This window comes from Furipterus horrens, unplaced genomic scaffold, assembly GCF_987537825.1.
Source record: "Furipterus horrens unplaced genomic scaffold, mFurHor1.1.pri manual_scaffold_2, whole genome shotgun sequence".
In the NCBI taxonomy this organism is placed as follows: domain Eukaryota; kingdom Metazoa; phylum Chordata; class Mammalia; order Chiroptera; family Furipteridae; genus Furipterus; species Furipterus horrens.
This window is the reverse complement of record NW_028327172.1, coordinates 208977492-209000595: the sequence shown is the minus strand read 5'-3', so window position 1 is coordinate 209000595 and position 23104 is coordinate 208977492. Positions and strand designations below refer to the sequence as shown.

At 34.9% G+C, this 23104-nt stretch overlaps 1 protein-coding gene across 9 annotated transcripts in view; it reads right to left on the bottom strand.

Moving 5' to 3' along the window:
* LCORL (ligand dependent nuclear receptor corepressor like) overlaps window positions 1-23104 on the bottom strand; it is a 126220-nt gene that overhangs the window by 67535 nt on the left and 35581 nt on the right. For all 9 annotated transcript variants that reach the window (XM_090267033.1, XM_090267034.1, XM_090267028.1 and 6 more), the window contains exons 3-4: window positions 12857-12936; window positions 11827-11956 (exon numbers count right to left, since the gene is read on the bottom strand). In XM_090267033.1, the coding sequence (XP_090123159.1) occupies window positions 11827-11956; window positions 12857-12936 (210 nt within the window). The remainder of the gene's footprint in view (window positions 1-11826; window positions 11957-12856; window positions 12937-23104) is intronic.

The following is a 23104-nucleotide window of genomic DNA, read 5'->3' as shown; positions in this document are numbered from 1 at the left end:
TGATAGTTTTCTTAGTTTCCCTTTCTGATAGTTCATTATTGGTGTATAAAAATGCAAACGATTTCTGGATATTTATTTTGTATCCTGTTACTTTACTGAATTCAGTCATCAGTTCTAGTAGTTTTTTGGCAGAATCTTTAGGGTTCTCTATATACAGTATTGTGTCATCTGTAAATAATGACACTTTTACTTGTTCCTTTCCAATTTGGATATATTTTATTTCATCTTCTTGTCCTGTCTTCAAGTTCAATGTTCCTCAGTAGAATGTAGGAAGTTTACGATATGAGGGGAATCAAAAGCTCATGAACTACTCTCTCTTTTGTATTGCCACTATACCCTACTGTAACATGCCAGTGTCCTCTTTGAGACTAAGCACTGAATCTTACTCACCTATTCAGTGATCTATCATGGTACCACAAGGTAACTCAATAAATTTCACAAATAAATGAACACTTCACTCATCCAAGGGAATAAAACTTGCATTAACAATTGAGCAATATGCTAACCTTTTTTTAATTTACAAAGCACAGAAATACACATTACATAAAGTTACTGAATAGTCATGAAAGGAATTGTTAGAGAAAAACATTTTCCCCCCTGAAAGTATTAGGAAGGCAGGCAAAAATGAAGACTCAGACATTGCTGATGCTACTTTCACTTTGGTTTACTATGTCACTCCATACTTAACATGCCCTGCAGAAGATAAATACAAAACCAAGGAACAAATTAGTGGACATGGGCTTCCTGAAGTTTCTTTTTTATTCCACAGGTGATCTCAACTGCCCATGAAGAGTGAGGAATCAGCCAAGTGAGAGAAACGAGAACATACAACCACAGGAGCTGTGTCTTTATAACACTTCAGGGTTCTTTTTTGGGAAGGGATTGTTGGGGGGATAAAACCATGATATCATAAGAATTCATATCTTTATTATAAAAGTAAAGTCTCACTGCACCCAGTTATATTTCTAAGTTTAATTTCTTACAGCCCTGCTTGAGGTTTTAGGAAAAGCCATGCCCTACCAATACTTAATGTAACTATTTATCTATATGGTCTTCCTTAAAAAAGGATATGGTCATAATATCTTCTTTTAGTATTAAATCATTTTGTCCCTCCTGTGTTTTTTGTCTCTTTAAAGCCATGGCCCAACCACCATATTAATCCAACTCCCCTGTGACTACAAATTTTCCTATTAAATCTTTTAGAAATGAAATATTCTTTGTAAGTCAGCTCAGTGATGCTGGACTTGCACATTCATCTCATCAATTAACAAAACTGAGAATGTATAGTATCTTAAAACATCACAAAGCATAGCAGATGCTTGGAGGAAGATCCGTCATTGATAGAATCTTTTAAAGCCTATTTTTTCATACTTAATTCAGATAAAACTACATAGTAGAATATATATACCCATTTATCTTGGCTATATAAACTACAATATATCACAACACTCAGAACACAAACCAAAGAATGAGCCTATTACAAATATGGTACTAAGATAATGTTTCAATACATTATGTTAATCTTCACTAGGTTGATATCACTAGGTAACTTGATCAACATCACAGCTATTTAATAGGGGAAAAAAGGGTAAGCAACACATCTAGTTTTAATTCTATAGCCTATAGCCCCCTTTTTTCCCACCAGAAGCTACTACTGAAGACAATAGTACACCTGTCAATGATTTAAAACACTAAAACCTAAACTACTATCTTCTGTTTCAATAAAACTACATTTTTGATGGATGAGTGTAGACAACAGAATATAAGCATCTACAATTATTTTGTCTCTTTTGTACATGAGAAAACAAAGTCACAAAAAGGGTAAGCTGTTTTTCAGAATCACAGTACCATATGGCGGGGCAAGATTTGAATCCATATTTGTTCAAGGTAAGGTTATGCTTTGCCCCTTCTACCAATGTCATGAACATTTTAGAAAACCTCGCTCAAAACATTTTAGAGGGAAAAGACACACACAAAAATATATAAATTCATATGGAGAAAGACAAGGGATAATTGCTTCTTAGTATTAGCAAATCAATGAATTTTAATCACTGATAAACTTTATAAAACTATCTGGACAGGCTGTGGGTATGATGTACAATTAGCCAAAAGCAAATAGTATACTGCAGCTGATAGTTCATAATTATATTTAAGCAAAAAATAGTGAGAAAAATAATTTATAAAACTAATTTATCACATTTCACACCCTCTGCTAGAATTCTGGACTCAGTAAGTAAGAGACATTAAGAATTAAATCCGCTATTGGGGTTCCAAAGTGCCACAGAGAATGGGTAATTCTTTAAAACAGAACATTAACTATATCATATTAAATGAGAGGAAAGTTCATTTGTTAAGAGTATGTTTAACAAAGTGCCTTTCCATTAAAATTGCATTTTAAAAAAGGATCTTTTCGTGAAAACAAGAAACTAAAGACATGAGACAAATTGTGATAAGACGAAACTTTAACCTTTTATAAAAGAGTTGATAGATTGATTCAGTGACTGGCTTATAACTCACATTTTGTTGTTGTTTCTTTTTCTTTTTACACTAGAGTTTGTCATTCATAAAACTACAATATATGAAAAAAATTAACTGGAAAAAAACAGCTGATCAGAAACATCTTCCCTCTCCTTTAAAAAAAATTAAAACAACAAAATCCTCACCCAAGGACATGCTTATTGATTTTAGAAAGGGGAAGGGAGGGAGAGAAACATTGGTGTGAGAGAGGAACACCAATCAGTTGTCTCTTACATGCACTCTAGCTGGAGGCTGAACCCGCAACCCAAGCGTGTGCCCTGACTGGGAATCGAACCCGTGACTTTTCAGTATACTAGATGACACTCCAACCAAGTAAGTCACACTGGCCAGGGCTTGTCTTTTTTTAAAAAAAGATATTAATAGGCATGGTGAGAGTTATAAGCATTTGCATATTTTTAAAAAGTTTTTATTAAATACATTGGGGTGACATGGTTAATAGAATCATACAGGGGTTTGAAGTGCACACTTCTGAAATACAAGATCTGTGCATTGCACTGTATGCTCACCACCCAACGTCAAACCATCTTCTGCCACTATATACTAGGCCCCCTCCACCCCCACCACTATCCTTCCCTCTGGTAACCACCACAATGCTATCTGTGTCCCCAGGTTGCAGTTTTATATCCCACATTAATGAAATCATACAGTTCTTTGCTTTTTCTGACTCTTTCACTTAGTATCTTTTAGGACATGAAATACTTCAGTCTGTGACTAATTTTCTTGACCATTTTATTTTTTTCGTTACAAGGCCTTAATCTTCAGCTTCCAATATCACCCAATTTAGTATGTTAGGTTGTCTTTAAATTTGAAGGCAGACTACAATCAGCTTTGAAGTTTTATAGCTGGATACTGAGAGGAAACATTTTTAATAATTCTAAATTAGAGCTGTACATGCATTATTTACAAGGGCAATAAAAATTTTGCATATTTATACTTTAAAAGTACAACTTTTTAAAAAATTAGGCAAAAGATTGTCATAGTAGTTTTTATTCTAGGCATCTAAAAACCTGCTGTTTTTAAGTACATAGTGATGAGATAATCACTGTTTTTAAAGTATACAAACTAGCAACTGTTGTTTTAATTTAAAAAATCTAAAATACCATGAATTTGAGAACCTGATGTAAAATTAAAAAAACAAACAAACAAACAGGAAAAGATCAGAAAAAGGAGACCTCTAAGACATGTACATCTTCCAACAAGTTTTTAAAAATGGAACCCTTACTTGTGGCAGGGGAACGAAATGAATGTGTAAGTATCAGTTCTCATAAAAAACAAAACACAACAAAACTCATCTTAGCAACATTATTTCATAGAGCAAAATTTTAAGACACTTGAATATACTATAACTGAGAAGACGAATAATAATCAGGAAACTGCATTCGCACCATTTTTTAAGTAGGCTCCTTCTGTAAGTGCTAGGCCTCTTGGTAAAACTCCTGACCCATATTGCTCTATGGTACCCTAAAACTTGTTAAGACAGCTGCGACATGTTATTCACCACACATACACGAGTATGCAGTGTGTATGAACATATGGTTTTTAAAGATTCCACTTTTCAGCACTTTATACCTAAAATGGATCATTTTTTATAAACTGAGCGGCAAATATTAACCGCATGTTGAAGACTGTCTTCCGTGGATTTTAATGTCTTTGACTGAAACTCTATATTCAAAAAACAAATGTGTACAAGGAAATGAAAATATAAAAATTAAGATATTCTTTGCCTCCTAGTTCAAAATCTGTTAAAATCAATACTGTAAAACAATACTATTTAAAACTGATAAAGGTAAAAATCACTTTGTAGAATCTAAATTATCCTTAAAAATCTCTTAAATAACCCCTTAGTATATATACATCAGTTAGTCTACAATTTTACACATTACTATTTATTATAAAACACATCTTTTATTTTTTCACATCATACACAAAAATAATTCTTTTTGTTTTAAGTATTTTATTGTTTATACAATTCCAGTTATCCTAATTTTTCCCCCTTTGCCTCCTTCCCCACAGCTTGCCCCCCTCCCCCCATTCCCACAATTAATCCCTACACCACAGTTCGCATCCATGGGTCATGCGTATATGTTCTTTGTCTAATCCTTTCACCTCCTTTCGTTTAAATACGGGAAGCATCTGCAGAGCTGCTTTAAAACAAGAGTAATGTAGAAACTAAGAGCTATTAAAAGGGCAGTAAATTCATTTATTTCCCACCTCATGGTCCCTAAGGGGTGTATTCTGACCAAGTAGAAGACTGGATATATATATATCCACATGATATACATTTTTTTCATACTCAGTGTGAAATATCCGTTATGTCATGCTTATGCATTTAACACTTCTAGATGTAGGATTTATAAAACTGTTTTTATAGAAAGATACTCTAAGCCACTCAGGCTTGGGAAAAAGTATCACAACCAACAAGAACAGAGTATGAAAGAACTCAGCATATTTTTTGCTAACTTCTAGGAGTTAAAGGAGATGTTGACTGCAGCCCTGGCAAGGTAGCTAGCTCAGTTAGCTGCAGTGTTGTCCCCAACGCTAAAAGGTTATGTGCTCAGTCCCCGGTGAGGCCACACACCTAGGTTTCAGGTTCGATCCCCAGTGGGGGCACATATGGGAAGCAACAGACCAATGTCTCTCTCTCTCTCTAATAAATCACTAATTATATCCTAGGGTGAGGATTTAAAAAAGAAAAAAGAAATGTTGACTATAAAGCAAAAAGTCTTACAGCTTGTTAAGTAAGCTAGATTTAATGAAGTGGATAATGAAAACATTAAAGGACAGCTAACATCATAAACTGAAGAGTTTATGATTCACAAATACTTAATACCATATCTTTAGCAGAAATTTTAGAACACATATAAAATTTGTTGTTATAAGTTAGGTCTGATCATGGTATGAGAAGCCTCTTCACATTTAAAAAAGTTGCAAGCAAAGTCTTGGGTGACCAGGAGCTGAAAAACTGCAAGTGAAGTGAACTTAAACAGTTCATTCATTTTTCAGCTTTGCCTTTTCTATGACTTTGGCTGATGGTTCAGAGCTAATGACATGAATGAACCTCAGGTATTTAATACTCCTATTCACTATTTTACCACCTCACTATGGTTTAACATTACTAACTACCAAAGAACTATAGAAACTAAAGCCTCTACCTCTTCCTACCATCAAATTTCAGGCAGGCAACTCTATAATCTGTTAATTAAACATTTTAAAATGTCTTTTTTGATTACTACTTGCTACTGGCAATCATTAATTACCTTATATCATTTCATTATTTATTTATATTGTCGTACATGTTCCTTGGTCAAGTTATTTAACTACTATTTCTTTGTGTGTCAAAAAGAGACAAGTAAGTAAATAATCTATAAAACTGAGGAATCAGAGTGGCAACCACCTTTCACATGCCTGATCTATAAATTTTCAAAAACTGATATAATTTTTAACTCTTGAAACTTAATTCCCCTAGGATTTCTACAGTTTGCTACCTTAATTTTTAAAATATATCTTTGCTTAAATGTCATCTGACTACTCTTTATAAAATTTCAATCACTACCTCTATTCTGGCATTTCCTAGGGTCCTCTCCTCATTTGCTTCCACAGCACTTATACAGGTTTACAGTTGTTCATATGCAATACAAGAATTAATAAAATAAATAATAATACAAGAATAAACTCACGACTGTAAGCCTACTTTTGTCCAACCCTGTATTCATATATATCCAATATACGTGTGAGAGGTGTATGTGTGCATACCCATTCAACTAGAAATGTAATTTACTTCCTGTCTGTTTCCCTTCACTAGAACATAAAGCCCCCGAGGATGGGAATGTTTCTTGTCTCTTGCTCTGGGAAGAGTTCTTGGTATGTATCGTATCGGCAGCCGTCCGTCTCGAGAGACGATGGTGTAGCTTCTTAAGAGTCTATCTGCACCGCCGAGAATGGCTGTGCAGTCCGACTCGGGAGTGACACGGTATCTGTCTCCTCCCGTGTTGAATCGACATCTTGCGATGATGCTGGAGTGTCCTCTCCAGTGAAGCTGAAGCTACAGAGCCTGGGCAGGGTGATATGGAGGGTCTGCTGTTGCCCATGCAGCAGACCCCCCCTCTCTTCGCAGCTGAAGGATCCAAGGGAAAGACGGAGTCAATACAGCTTGGCTTCAGGTGCGCCGCAGGAGTTGCCGGTGTTGACTACAACGTCAAACCGCCTTAGGGACTCCGGCTCCGGATTTTCTGTCGGGGTTTACTCCCTTAGCCTTTCCCCTGAAGAGGTATGCCGCAAGGCAGCGGAGGTTTTTTGGAATCAGAGTTTTCCTTCTCTGATGTGCCCTGACTGGAAGATCGAACCAGCGACACTTAGCTCGCAGGCCGACGCTCAATCCACTGAGCCAAACCAGCCAGGGCTAGGGAAGAGTTCTTGGTATGTAGAAGGAAGCTTACTGGATCTTTGTTGAATGAATGAGCTCCTCTAATCATGGACCAGAAACACAGTATGTTTTATAAAGCCCAAGGTGCTAGGGCAGCTTCACGGCAAGTCACACCCCCAGAAAGACAATGAGAGGGCAACAAAAGCACCTTTTATGAAGACACAGTTACAGCAATAGAGTAAAGGAAACATTATGAGACTGAGGACATAGGGGTTTTTGCTGACCGAAGACCACAAGTTCCAGAAGACAAAGAATCTGGGTCCTTGTAAAAGGGTAGATGACTGGGTCAAATTAAAGTATAAAAAAGGAAAAGGAGGTAAGAATCTAGGTGAATATGAATGACCTGATAGCTGGCCTTTAATTCCCGCTATGGCTGGAGAGGTGATTTTCTCAGAAATGCAAAAATCTTAAATTCAGTTTTAATTTTAGGGGTGGTCTTAGAATTTCATCCATATCCTCCAAGTATATGGCAAAAGAAGAAAAATCTTTTCATGAACACTTCTGAATGTGGCTCATAAAAGCAATGTAAATTATTTTATGGCACTAACATAAACAAAAAGGCAACCTATATAAAAGAAATTCAATGTATGACCATAACGATATCACAAAGGCATACTTGTATAAAAGTACTTAGGGCCTGAATGAATCAGGTCAAATTTACATGCTTAAGAATGCCTGCATTTAGAGAAAAACAATCTAAAATATTAATACTCCTATTTTTAAGAAGTCAAATGTTTTATCATCAGATATAACCCAACTGGTTAGTGAGCAATATTAATATTTATTACATGCCATAGTATAAAGCTTAAAAATTAAGAATTTAATAGGAAAAGGGTCTGTGTTCAGAAAAGGCTTGGAAAGATTTATATAAAACCCGGCTATCAATTAATTTAAGGGGGAAGGACTGGTTAACAGCAGTTTTCAACTAAATGCATCAAATACATTGAGGAAGTTTCTGAAAAATAAAAGGCCAGAATAGTAGTTACATGAATGCTAAATGTGTGTGTGGGGAAAAGATAAAGCAGAAGAAAACAGATTTTGATTAAGGGAGGTTTCATTTTATTATCTATTTAGCAGTATGATGCATTCAGCTACTATGTGCATATTGTCGGTCCAATTTAATCAAATCAAGTAGCCTTCTTCAATTTAAAAAGAAAGATGATACATCTTCCTAAATAGCAAACCAGTGATTTACACTGCTTCAGCTGATCAGAGAATGTGAAGTGAAAGTAAAAATAATTTAGTTCACATCTCATGAGAACAGCTTTGGAAAAGGCATTTTATGTCTATATGCCTATGTTTATCATATTTCAAAACAAGTAAGTTAATTGATATTTAAGCTCTACAGACTAGTAAACTTAAGTACGAAGTAGGAAAAGGTAAACTATATTTACGTGCTAAATAATTTTCTCCATCTAGAACAAAAAATGCCCCTGAGTATGCAGAGAAACTGGAAGCTATCTGGATAGTTCATCTTAACACTCGTTCATTCATTCAAGAAATAGTGACTGAAATCTAGGATGTTCTAGACAGAGAATTCTGCAATTAACAGAACAAAACCCCTACTATTATGACGCTTTCATTCTAGACTATTTCAGAGTTAACCTTTAGAAGAATACTCAATTTCGAAGAATTTCTAAAGTAAAGAACATAGAAAACTAGTTAGAAATTAAAATGCCTCCTTTCCCCTGATTCTATTTATTCAACCTGAAATGTTATTTTTGACTAGCTTCCCATTATATGCAAGGGATCATCCAAACTGTATTTAGTTTAAATATTTCCTCTGATCTATCACTAAATACTATAAGGCAGCAATTTTCAAGTGCCACAAAAAGCACACTGGTGTGTCGCAAGAATTTTTAAAACATTCAATACCTGACTATTTAATCAGTGGCACTGACCTCTTTTCTCTTAGATTTTCAAATAAGAAATGACAACAGCCAACACAATAATAGCTGTCTGGTGTGAGTGAATCAAAACTATACCTAATTTTTTGTCAGACTAGCAAAAAATGCATTTGTTGGTTAGCTTCAGAATTTTAGTAATTACTTCATGTGTGCCATGACATGAGAAAGGATGAAAAGCGCTGCTACACAGGAACTTATCACTAAAACCGTTCCTAGTTCATATAAAGGAAAAATGGAAACCTAGGAGAAATACAGAACATTTCTCATAGGTCTTCTCTAGGCTGCCCAATTCAATCAAAATACTTTAGTCCTCGGCTGCTAAGTGGCAGAGAATAGGGCTTCTCTACCTACTGCTTACAAGAACCTAGCTGCTCCTCACACAGAGCATCTTTCAGCTTTTAAAATTTCTTCTTGAGGATTCAGACATTCTTAACACAGAGCTAAAAGACATTTAACTTCTCTGCACTTCATCGTCTCTACTTGTTAAAAAGATAACAGTGCCTACCTCTTAACAATGTTCTGGGACTAAATGAGCTAACGCACAAAAAGGGCTTAGTGCTCAATCATAACTGAGGACATCAATCATCATCATTATCCTGAGTTCTGAGTTCTCAATAACAACAGCTTATAATTATTATCATCATCCCCAAAACCATAGTTAGGAAAGATAATAAACAGGCTACAATAAGGACAGTAACAGATTTCTTAATGCTTTGGCAAGACGATCAACCTGCACATATTCCCAAAACTAGTAACAGATTAAAACTGTCAGTACCACTAATGTTAATAATATCCAGAATTCCTAAAAATGTCTGAGTTTGGGAAATTTTCAGGAATCAAATAAAACCTTCATCCATAATTTGCTTTATTGGCATTTTATTTGCTACTCTGAAGACTCAAAACTATTTCCTACCTTTCCAACGTATTTTTTCCTTTTATTTCAAAGTAGAGTTAATAGAACTAACTAAACAAATTAAAAAGTTGATGCTATTTACAAGATATTATTTATAGCCTAAACTTAGTCAGACTATATTGGAAATCTCTAAAATAATTTTAATCTAAGAAAATTATAAAACAAAACAACAACAAAAAACCCCATGTAAACAAGTAGAAAAATCCTTATGTTTAATTAAATCTGGAAAGTTATGAAGGACTACAAATAAAGAAATTAACAAATAAAGCAAAAATATTAATAAGAATCTTTCACTTAAAAACTCTGTGACGCTTCAAAAATCTTGATGAAATCCCAAACGCAGAGGTCATTGAATATCCATGAACACTCACCCAACCATTGGTAGGAGACCTCTTGTAGACCCAGATGCCTGAATCAGCTGAAATAGTACCAAGCGTTTACTGATTACTGTTTTTAAAAGATGATCTTATTTATTTATTTTTAGGGAGAGGGGAAAGGAGGGAGAGAGGGAGAGAAACATCAATTGGTTGCCTTTTGTAACACCCCAACTGGGAACCGAACCTGCAAGCCAGGCATGTGCCCTGACTGGGAATCAAACCAGCAACCTTTCGTTTTGTAGGACAACGCCCAACCAACTGAGCCACACTGGTCAGGGCACTGATTACTCTTAATAGGATAACAGAGCACAAGTTAACTCCATACTATTTCAAATTAAAGGTTATTATTACTGATTATTCCAGCTACCATTAAAATTACTCAAAGGAAAAGGAGACCGAGTAATGAGTTCTAAGGTGAGTGAAATTTGGTGTGTGCATGTGTGTCAGTGTGTACATTTCCTTCAGTTCTCTTAGTGACAGAAGTCTGATAACATAATTCTGCTTGGAAGTGTAAATACAGGGCAGAATAGAATTTTCTAAGTTAATGTTATAAAATACTTAAAGCATGTAAACTATTTTTAATATTGGTTCACACAGAAAATTTTGAGTATGTCAGTAACACAAGAAAAGATTTTAGGTCCCCTGCACCTAAGAAAGTATAATTCTTAATGTTAGTTCTTAATATATTAGTAATTTTTCTAATCAGAACTCTCACATTTCAACACATAAAAGAACTTATAACACTGAAGACTAAACAAAAGCCTCCTTTCTTAAAGGAGAGAGCTATTTTTTTAATATTACTGATTAAAACAGAAAAGTTACAATTTAACAGAACATATCTGATGTTACCCTAATTCCAAACAGGAGTAAGATGAGAATACAGTAACGTTTTCCGCCAGCTCCAGAGGTTGGGAGGTAAGAGTCCCCCTCGTGCCCCCTCCCTCCACATCATGACCCCCTGAAAGGCCTGTGGGGTAAAAAGTAAGGACACCACTCCTAGTGCAGAACTGGCCAAGAACAACAACAACAAAAAGGAAGGTTCTGGATTTCTGTTTTCTCCAGGTAACTAAGATTTAAAAACTACTTCTGCCTGATAATTTGTATCAAGTTAGGTAACAAGTAAAACAAACCTCATTTGATTTAAATGGTTTAGGTAGAAAGGAATCAAAAAAGGATCCTGACACTTTAATGTCAAGTAAGCATATTCAAGCTAACAAGGAAAAAAAAAAAAAAAAAAGGCACAGTAAAATAGCAAGCCAGCAAATATACTCCATAACCTGGCTGAGAAATGATATAACTTATTAAAGACAGCTTTACAATGTAGCTATCACTTATTAAACACAAAAGAACTTTTGAAGCCTTCAGAACAGCAACAAAATAAGACCAGAGGCATAAAAAAGTCCTTATCTATCTATAGTAGATAAGGAAAATGTATGATAAAGTTAGGGAGAGATCTGATAGAATAGCAAAAAAGCATGCCTAATAGAAAACTAGCTCCATGGTGACTAAAAATCCCAGTGTCTCTGAAAATATGAATAATGAAGGATAAACAAAGAGTTAATAAAAATTGCAGGAGACTGACATATAAAAAACCTTGTGTGTGAGAAAAATTCAAAGATTTTTAGATACTTATTGCAAATTTCAAATGACCAAGTGCACAGATATTACCTTTCTTTCGAAAGAGTGCATTTAGGTAATTTTCTGCTTGGCATTCAATCTTTTCAGTGTTGGACTGGCCCTGAGATGATAGTTCCTCCGTTGGTGTTGACTGTGAAGAATCAAGAGATGGTATATAATCCTAAAATTACAAGAAAACAATATTTTAAAAAATCATTTTTTATTTAATTGTGGGATTCCATTAAAAACGGCAAAAGTATTTTAACTCTCTAAATGCTCATTTTAAAAAATATATCAAATTACATAGAGAACATTAAATTTGGAACAAGAGTCAGGAAAAAAGAAATTTAGCTCTGACAGAGGGCCAAAGTAGCCTTATTCCTTAGCAAAACTATAGTCAAAATAGGGAGAAGAGCAGATAAAATATATTGCTGAATAAATTCACTATATATTGCATGCCAGCAATGAGAGTTTTAACAACAAAGTAGGTATGTTTACCTACTAATTGATGAAAATAGGTACAGGTTCTTGAGTTCTTATTTACTCTCAGCCTTCTTACAACAGTATATAAAGAATTAGGATCCCCCCATACAAGAAAATGCTGCTTGTCTAGTTTATGCCCTGCTTACAGTAAACTAGTATGTAATCATTTACACAGGAGATAATTACAATATCCAAAAGACTTCTAGGGAAAGCAAAAAGCTAAAAAGTAGTAATACATTATCCACCAACTACTGATTCATGAGACAGCAGACTACAGGGTGATCTCAGACCAAACCAGGCCTCCAAGATCAGCTTTGGCTATATAAACACAAAACAGATCTGGACTGAATTTCATGAATCAGGGAGCTATAAGAAAGAAATGTGAAATGAGCAAAAAAGATGAGTGTTTTGGAATTTTCACCTATGAGATAAAACTAAATGTTAGACTTCTAACATAAGACTTTATTATTCTTCTCTTTACCTAAATCAAGAATGTAAATTTTCCTGTAAATCACAAAATTTCAGAACAAATTAAGTTAAAAATTATGTTACAATTGTGCAAATAATTTAGAAATAATTTCATAGCACTAAAACTTACACTGACTGCTTCTCTCTGTAGGTTACAAAATGAACATTTTTCATCCATAGACCAGTCAGTCAGTTCTTCTGGTTCACAGTCTTTAAAAGAGGGAAAAATATTCATTAAATACACTAACTTTATGAAAGGAAATAAAAATACCACTCTTCAGAGCAATGTCTCATATAAAAAAAACTGAGTACTAACAGTAAGGGGGAAAGTCGAAATTTAAAATTAAGCTGGTGCCATATAGAAAGAAATAAAACAGAGAAAGCTGTAAGGAGAGTACTTTCACACTATTATGGGTCAAAGTAATAAGAACAATAAGCTGGTTATAAATTAATTTTCTAACAATAGGGTTCACCGAGCCTTCTGAAAGATTCAATTTACCATAGCCTGTTAATTTTTTATTTTCACTATGAAATAAATCAGAAGAGAGAAATATGAAGAAAAAGGAATGAACTTTGTGTATCGTGAGAGACAACACGGGGCAGGGAAATGGAGTAAAGCATCACACAGGCCCACAGGTTTGAGAACACAGAATGAAAATGCTCTGTGAAAAAAAGTAGAAATCCACAGCTGAAGTCAGTTCAAATTTTTTATTAATTGTTTAAAGGCTCTATTTCAAGAGTTAGGAAACAAAGCAGGCATATTATATTATTCAACACACAATATGGGCTTTTTCAGGAGAATACCCCCTTCCGATCCAACTACTGTAATATATTAAAGTATTTGTGGAAAACAAACATTTTCTAATAAAGAAATTTTCTGATATAACATTACCACCCCAACTATACTTGGTATAGGCAGTGATTTTTCTTTTTTTACTTTTTTAAAATGCTCACCTGAGGATACATTTATTGACTTTAGAGAGAGGAAGGGAGAGACAGAGAAACATGTATGTGAGAGAAAAACAGTAATCGGCTGCCTCCTGTATGCACCCTGAACCAGGGATTGAACCGGCAACCTAGGTGTGCCCTGACTGGGAATGGAACCCACAACCTTGCGGCTCCAACCAACTGAGCCCCTTGGCCAGGGCCAGACAGTGAGTTTTTCAAATTTACTCCCTCCAGTTTCTTTTCTCAAATAAATTCACATGAAGAACCTCAAACCATAAAACCACTACCATCTGAGGCAGCTACACTGGGACTAATTTGAAAAGCACTGGTGTACCACAGTAATTTTCATCCATATTTTTGAAATGCATAATGAAGTTTAATATATGTTTCTGCTAAATTACACAGAAAATACCCTCATCTTTTTCTGAAGTGATAATGAATAAATTCAAGTTAGAATCAGTCCTTAGGTTACCCTTGCATCAATCCAAATATATAGGCCAGAATAGAAGATAATATAATTTTGGGAATATAGAGTGCAATGATAGCTTCTTTTGATTTTAGCAGTGGTCCAGGAATATTCCTGATATTTATCTAAACTTGGAAAAAGCAGGGGATAGGAACATAAGATGCCATATAGGGTAACAGAAAGATAATTGTGTTTAAAGTCTCTCAAAATCTGAGATCAGAATCACTAGTTGTAAGCTTGTCAGGCCACAAAGTTTTTATTTTAATTTCTACACCTATAAAATAAGAACCCCATCAATGAACTTATCTGTAGATCAAACAAACAAAAATGTGGAACTACTCTGTAAACTATAAACACCAGTCTATTTTTTAGCTCCTAGACTATCACACATATATTTAATAAGGTTAGTTTGCAGAAGACAGTTAATTTTTTATCTAATATCTGCTTAAGTTATTAAACACACTTCTGTAAACAACCTGACAAAGCAAAGAGTTGGTGCAATTAATCTATACAATTAAAAACTCAAAACGGTACCTATGTGTGTTTTTAATCTTTTCCAGCCTTTCACTGTCACTGGAACAGAATCACACACTCATACTCTTGAAAGCAGGATCATGCCTGTCTCTTACTAGGAGGCGGCGCTCTCTGACCAATGGGATGAAGGTGGAGAAGTGACAGCAGACCATGCTATGCTGAGGCTTTAAAAGGCATGGCAAGTTCCCCCAGTTCTCTTGAGCTTCCACCATCCAACATGAGAGGAATTTGCTTCATATAGTCAGTACTCCTTCAGTGCACCTGGAGTCCTGAGGAGATGCGATCCCCGTCCGCATCCTGGAGTCCAGGGAATCTGATCACCCAGAAGCATGAAACAGACTTTGGAGCTGTTGTTACGCAGCATTACTGCAGCAACAACTTGACTCATATGCCAAGCATAAGATAATTTTTATAGATCAATGAAATCTAAATTGTGGGGGGGTGGGTAGGGGGATAAGTAGTAATGGAAAAAAATACAATAAAAATAAATTTAAAATATAAATTGCTTTTTTATTATGACCTCATGAGTAGGGAATATAAAAAGCAATCTAGAATTGAGTTTTTTCAAAAAATAGATGGTAGGCCTAGTGAAAGGGTATTTTTGAAAAATCATTGTAACTTTTCATTAAGTTTCAGTGATATCTTGATTCAAATGACAGCTCTGGATTAATTAAAATAATTACTAATTTTAAGATAAAATTGGGCATGCTGAGATTACCTTCATTTATTTCAGAATTTGTTCAAGGAAATGTTAATTAAAATAAAGGCCTACATAGTTAAATAAATGGCAATGAATAATCAATGATTACATAAATGCCATTAAATTTTGCTAAGTTAAAAAAGATCTACAACTTTACTTACAAATATTTAATAATTACTCTTTCTATAGCAACTTTTGATTTTTGAGTCTAAATAAATGATGGAAGGATACATTATATATATGGGAAAACAAGACTTTGAAAAATCAGCTGTAGGCCAGATTTCTCTCTTTGCCCAGGTAGTCTTTTCATGTCATAAAAATTAAATAAACACTACTACAGGACATATTCATTTTATCTCTTACATACAGTTTGACAATAAATCAGATATCCTCTCCAAAAATGTTCTTATTTTGAAATTTTAATGCATGATGTTATAAGCTCAAAAGGATTAAATTATGTACTTTATAGAAACAGCCTTAATAAAAGGTAATGTCATAATGTAAACTGATAGAAAATGAATGACTGACAAAGATTAACTTTTCCACTGTGCAGATGTACTCTTACAGTCAAAGGTGCTCTCCTAATTATTTTACCTAATCTATCTTGGAAAGATAACAGACTTTGAAATTAGAGAGCCGTGGTACTGAACCATGGACTTCCCACATTCTAGATGTCACCTTGGGCAAGTTACTTTCTCTAAGCTTCTATTTCCCTTTCTGTAAGATGAAAATAATAATAGTTGCCGCTTAAGGCTGTAGTAAAAATTAAATAAAAACATACACAAAACACCTAATAAACCCAATAGATGTTACTTTGATTTTATTTTAAATAATCACACTTCTTGAGACTTCCGGCCAAGATGGAGGCTTAGACGGACACGCTAGGTCTCCCTCTACAACTATAGAGGAATACAACTACTTCAAAACAAAGGATAACTAGAAATTCCAGAAAATAAAACTACACGGAAGCCCAACATATGAAGTTATAAACCAGCGGTGCCATTTGGGCAGGTAAGAGTTAAAGAAGGCAAAGCTGTTTGCGGAGCGGGGGGCGGGGGCGGCGAAAAATCCCGGAGGCAATCAAGCCCCTGGCGTGCGCGACTCCGGGTGCTGGGGAGAGCAGCCGCAGCATCGCCTTGAACAGTGAGGCCCAGGGGGGCGGGAGGACGGATCCCGGTCTCCTAGCTGAATAACTGTGTGAATCCATCTTGGACCCCCGCCCCCACAGAAAGCACCACAGGGCTGCGAAATAGGTCGCAGACAGGCACTGGTCGCTAATTTGTGACGCGTACACAGGCACGGCCCCGGACAGCCGGCCCAGGAAAACAAAACGCATCTGTCAAAATGTGGCAGGCAACTATAGAGATCCCGGTGGCACAACTCACCAGACAGCAGATAGAGAACCTGACAGATGAACAGATAAGAAACCTGTCAGAGGCTCAGTTCTGGGCCATTGTTATCAGGTGGCTTACAGAATTCACAAAAGAGCAGGAAAAAGATATGAAAGAAGCGAAAAACTTTCATAACGAAAGGAACAAAACCACATACGAGACAGATGGTGAGGAATCCAGAGTTCATTTCAACAAACTGGAATATGGAGAAGGAACAAGCAGTCAACCAATGCAGCGAGAGGAAATAGGAAGCAACAATGAGAGGATCAGAAACCTCTGGGACAGCTATAAAAGGCCCAACATAAGAATCATTGGTTTGCCAGAGAATGAGGAAGATGAACTAGAACTTGAAAAATTGAGTGAAAATATAATAAAGGAGAACTTCCCAGACTTGGGGAAGGGAATAGACATGCAGGTCCAGGAAGCAAGGAGAGTTCCCAAGAGACTGGACCCAGGGAGAACCACTCCAAGACACATTATAATCAAAATGTCAAAAATTAAGGATAAAGAGAGAATCTTAAAAGCAACAAGAGAGAAGAAAAGAATTATGTACAAAGGGGTCCCAATTAGACTATCAGCTGACTTCTCAAGGGAAACACTACAGGCAAGAAGGGACTGGCAAGAAATATTCAAAGTAATGAAAATCCAAAACCTACAACCACGAATACTCTATCCAGCGAAATTGTCATTCAGAATAGAAGGACAGAGAAAGTGTTTCCAGGACAAAATAAAACTGAAAGAGTTCATTAGATCCAAACCACTGTTATATGAGATGTTAAAAGGACTGGTTTAAAAAACAGAAGCTAGGGAGATGAAACAAAGGCAAACGAAACAGGCAACGAGAGTGGAAAAGGAACTGTGGGTAAGGGAAGCATAGTGGGGGGAGGTCAACAGGGAGGGGGAGTGGGGAGAGGGAGGGAGATGATATAGGAATTGGGGATCATGGTAGGAGGGAATGGAATAGACGGAGAGAGATTGGGAGGAACTGTATGCACAACTAATGGACATAATCTAAAAGGGGGGGACAACTGGAGGGAGGGGGGCCACCGGGTGGAGGAGAGCAGAGGGAAGGGAAATTGGCACAAATGTAATATTTTAATCAATAAAACACATTAAATCTGAAAAAAAAAATAAATAAATAAATAATCACACTTCTTTTGAATATTCTGTATTCTCTTCAGAGTGACCTTTAACCATAAGAAATAAATCTGGAGATCCCAAAGACAAAGACCAATGAAAAGTGAAAAAATAATACTGAACTAGATTTTTCACCAAGGTCATGAAAAAGTGGTTATAACTATTGCATGTTGATTTTGAGATAAGATACTGACCAAAGGGCAATGTATTTTAAAGTAACTTTTCATTATGAAACTACATATTAACTATATGGAAAAGTACAAAGGAAAAAAGAAAAACTATTCTTACTGCCATCATCCAGATAATGATTAACACTTGGAACAGATCCTCACAGCTTATCTATACCTTTTTAAAAATTAGGATCAGCTGACTCTTTGAAAAGATCAGTAAGACTGATAAACCTCTAGCCAGACTAACCAATAAAAAAAAAAAAAAGAGAGGAAATATCAGAAATATATAAATAATGGAACATCACTGCCGATCCTATGAATAATAAAAAAATAGTGAACAATATTAGTTGTCCACAAATTTGATAACTTTAGATGAAATGGATAAATTCTTTGAAAGAAAACATCAACCAAATCTCACACAAGAAACAAAAAAAGCTCAACAGGCCTATTTCTATTTTTAAAAATTGAAGCAATAATTAATAACCTTCCAAAACAGAAAGTACCAGTTCAGAGTTTCTCTACAATCTGCTCCAGAAAAAGGAAATATTTCCTCATTTGTTCTATCATTCCATCATTACCCAACTGCAAAAACTTGTCTAAGTAGACATCTCACCCAGAAGATATGCAGAGCAAAGAAGCATATGAAAAGTCACTCAATCATATTCCACTAGAGAGCTGCAAATTAAGACAAGATACCACTACCTGTACGCACCTAATAGTATGGTTACAGTCCAAACACTGACAGCACCCAATGCTGGTGAGCACGGAGAGCAAAAAGAACCGTTGGGAATGCAGAATAGTAAGGCCACTTTTGAAGATAGTCTGCTAGTTTCTTCCAAAGCTAAACAAATTCTTTACGTGCAATCTAGCAATGGTGCTCCTGGGTATTAGGCTGGCCAAAAAGCTCCTTTATTTCTTTTTTCTGTAAGCTGGCTCTAGTAGCGCTTAGTTGTCTTCAACTTCATTCGAAATAATTTTGTTAAGATTGTATTGTGACAGCTGTCATATCAGCATGCATTAAAAAAAAAAACTTACCAAAATTATGTAGCCATTTTAATATTAAAGGAGAAATATATGCAACATTTTTGGCATATTATGCTTTATTATTTCAAGAAAGGTAAAAACTCAACTGAAACACAAAAAAGATTTGTGCAGTGTATGGAGAAGGTGCTGTGGCTGATCGGACATTTCAAAAGTGGCTTGAGAAGTTTCATGCTGGAGATTCTGGACAATGCTCCCGTCAGGTAGACCATTTGTAGTTGAAAGAGATCAAATTGAGACATTAATAGAGAACAATCAATGTTATAGCACGTGGGAGATGGCCGACATACTCAAAGTATCCAAATCAATAGCTACTGGTAAAAATGAAAACTGTGTCTTTTATTTTAAGGAAAAAACCATACAGATCTTTTGGCCAACTCAATATTTACCTAAATGAGTTGAAAACATGTCCACACAAAAACTTGTACACAAATATTTATAGCTGCTTTACTCATAAGTGCCAAAACTTGAAAGTAACCAAGATGTCTGTCAAATAGGAAAATGGATTAAGTAAACTGTGGTACACCCATACAAGGCAGTATTGTTTAGCAATAAAAAGAAATGAGTTATGAAGTCATGAAAACACAGAGAGGAACCTTAAATGCGTATTGCTCAGTGGAAGGAGTGCAAAAAGGCTAAACATTGTATGATTCCAAGTAGATGACATTCTGGAAAAGAAAAAACTACAGACAGTAAAAAGATCAGTATTTGACATGGTTTAAAAACAGGGGAGAGGATTTAAAAAGTCAATACAGATGATTTTTAGGGCACTAAAACTCTTGTGTATGATACTGTAACTGTGAATACATGACACTGTGCATTTGGAAAACCCCACACAAATGTACAACACACACACACAGAGTGAAGCCAATGTAAATTATGGGGGTTTTAGTTAATTAAATAATAATGCATCAATATTAGTTCACTGATTATAAGAAACATATCACACTAATAGAAGATGTTAATATGGGGGAACCTAAGAGAGAGAAGTGGGAGTATGGGAACTCTTTGTACTTTCTACTAAATGTTTCTGTAAATGTATAACTACTCTGAAAAATACATTTATTTTAAAAATGAGAATTATATTACACACATACTTATGTATCCAAATATTTCCCATGCTTGAATATACTTCTAAGTAATTTTTAAAAGATATAGTCCATTAAAGAGAAATAACTTATTTAATCAATATCCTATTGCTATATAATTAAGCTTGTTTCTCTAATCTTGGCAGTATAAACACCATAATGAATACACCCAGAGAAGTCTTTGTGTGCACTTGATAGGCATCAATAATAACATTTATTATTCATTTTATCTCTCACATAATTTGACAATAAATCAGATATCCTCTCCAAAAACGTTCTCTTATATTGAAATTTTAATACATGAAGTTATATTCTCATTTTAATAGAAATAATCACCAATTAATATTAGAAAATTACTGATTTTTGACTTACTACTAGGTCACAAGTTCCTAGTAGAAAGAGATCCTCCTTGTTCATTTTTCTTTTCTTATTGCTAATCACAGTTTCTAACACAAAATAAGCATTCCAAATATTCCATCCAATAAACTTTATTAAAAATTAGTTTTGATGTCTCCATCATCAAGATGTTCTTGGAAAAGAGACTGTTAAGCCAAAATATTAAATTTCAGTCAGTGGTATAAGTCAGGGGTCAGCAAACCTTTTCTATAAGCCACTAGATAGCAAATATTTTAGATTTTGCAAGCCATAGAGTCACAACCAATCAACTCTACTGCTGTAGTACAAAAGCAGCCACACAATATGTCAACAAATGAGAGGCATTTATAATAAAACTTTCTTAATTGTATAACTAAATTTGAATTATCTTATGATTCTCATGTCATGGAATATTAATCTTTTGATTTTTTTTCCCAACTATTTAAAAATATAAAAATCATTCTTAGCTCACAGGCCGTTCAAAAATAGTCAATGAATTTGATTTGGCCCACATGCTATAGCTTGCAGACTTCTGACATGATCTCCCTGTGGTATGTGGAAAAACAAAAACAAAAAACCCAGTAAGGATCTTATCAGCTAGTTTACATAGGCCTACTGCATTCTTTCCATATTTTTGTAAAATATCCATAGTCAGGGCAAGTAAATCAGATGATTCCATGAATGAAACATGCTGGCTCATCAATAAGACATGAAAAGGAATTGACTAAAAGTCCTGTGACAGCAGGAAAAGTTTGGAGAGATGGAAGAGAAAGAGGCAGAGTACAGAGAACTTTTCTTGGGAGTATATAAAAGTGGGAAGTTTATGACATTCAAAGTTTCTTTGGAGATTTTACTCCAAAAAGATATAATAGTTATGTTTTCTTCAAAAAGACAAAAAGTCATGACAACAGATCAAAGAACACAGAAAGCTAGGACTTCTATTCTGTTCCCAACAAATTAGAAATTAGTACTCAAAAGCTTTTTCAACACCATTCAATCTGAAAGTGAATAAAATTACATTTTAAGCCTCTCAAAATACCAACATATGATGCAAATGTCTTAAAAAACATACTGTGTCAAAGTTGATTTTTAAGGTAGCAATATAAAATTTAAATATTTTTTCCACAAAAACAGTAGCAGGTTTGTGATGTAGCTCATTTAACTTAAATGTATTATAAAAGTTAAATAATATGCATTTAGTTAAAAAACATTTAGAGTAATGTACAAGAATCCTTTGCTACCCAATTTTTTGGTTCTTGAGTTTTGAAGAAGGGTTCAGATTTCCAATGATTTATCTAAAAACATACACTAATCTATTTGATTTCTGCTTACAGATATGTATAGTGAGAAATAGTTATACTTGTAGTCCTAGCATCTAAATATTAAACCTTGTTTTAACAATGGTAACAACAAAGAAAGCACACTTATTTAGAAGAGGATAAGCAAGAAGTCAGAGATGTCTACAACAGATAGCCTCTATGTGCCTTCTGAAAAGGCTCCACGCTGTGATAGCACGGGTTTAATTTCCCTTCAAAACATATAGCTGTCTTCATCCTTGTACAGATACAGATTTATTACTATAATTTGTATTGCCACTCCTAAGCCTACAACTTTAATTAGAAGTCTTTTTAATTCAAAAAAAGCAAAAAAAAAAAGAGGAGAAAGAATTTACCTACAAAATTTGGAGGAAAGTTAGAAAATATGGGATGAGAAAAGGCAATATAATTATGTGCCTATCTATGCGTAAGAAAAAGATTGAGTTCCAAAGCTTAGCTAAGTTTATAAATCCCCTAACAACAAAAAGCACAAAAGAGGACATAAGGTACAAGATGTACTGGAATTAAAAGAATAAATGGAGTAAGACATACAATTACCTGAGTTAAATTAGTTATCACAGACCCACAATATAATACTGTAAGCCATTACAGAATTATCATCAAGCCCTGGGCAGTGTGGCTCAGTTGGTTGGAGCTTCTTCCCATAAACTGAAAGGTAGCGAGTTTGATTCCCAGTCAGAGCACATGCTGGGGTTGTGGGTTTGGTTCCCAGTCAGGGTGCGTACAAGAGGCAACCGAACTACGTTTCTCCCTTGCATTGATGTTCCTCTCCCTCTCTCTCTTCCCTCCTTTCCTCTCTCTCTAAAACCAATGAGCATGATCTTGGGTAAGGATGAGGGAAAAAAAAAAAAAGGAATGATGATCAGGAACTTTATGTACCTAAATGATACACTAGTGAACACAGTAGGTACAAAAACTATATATACTGTATGTATAGTATACACGATTATAGTAAAAGAATAAGTACATACAAACATATAGCTACACTTATATTAAAATGTTAACAGTCATCTGTGCGTCATGAGACAAATTTTTTACTTTTGAGCTTACTTATATTTTCTAATTTCCTAAAATGAACACGTGTTTCACGGAATAGTCTAAACATAAAACACATGAATTTATTTCCTTAGAACATTCTGCCCATTGTAAAATAAACAATTCATTTCTGAAGGAACAAAATACTCGTTTCCT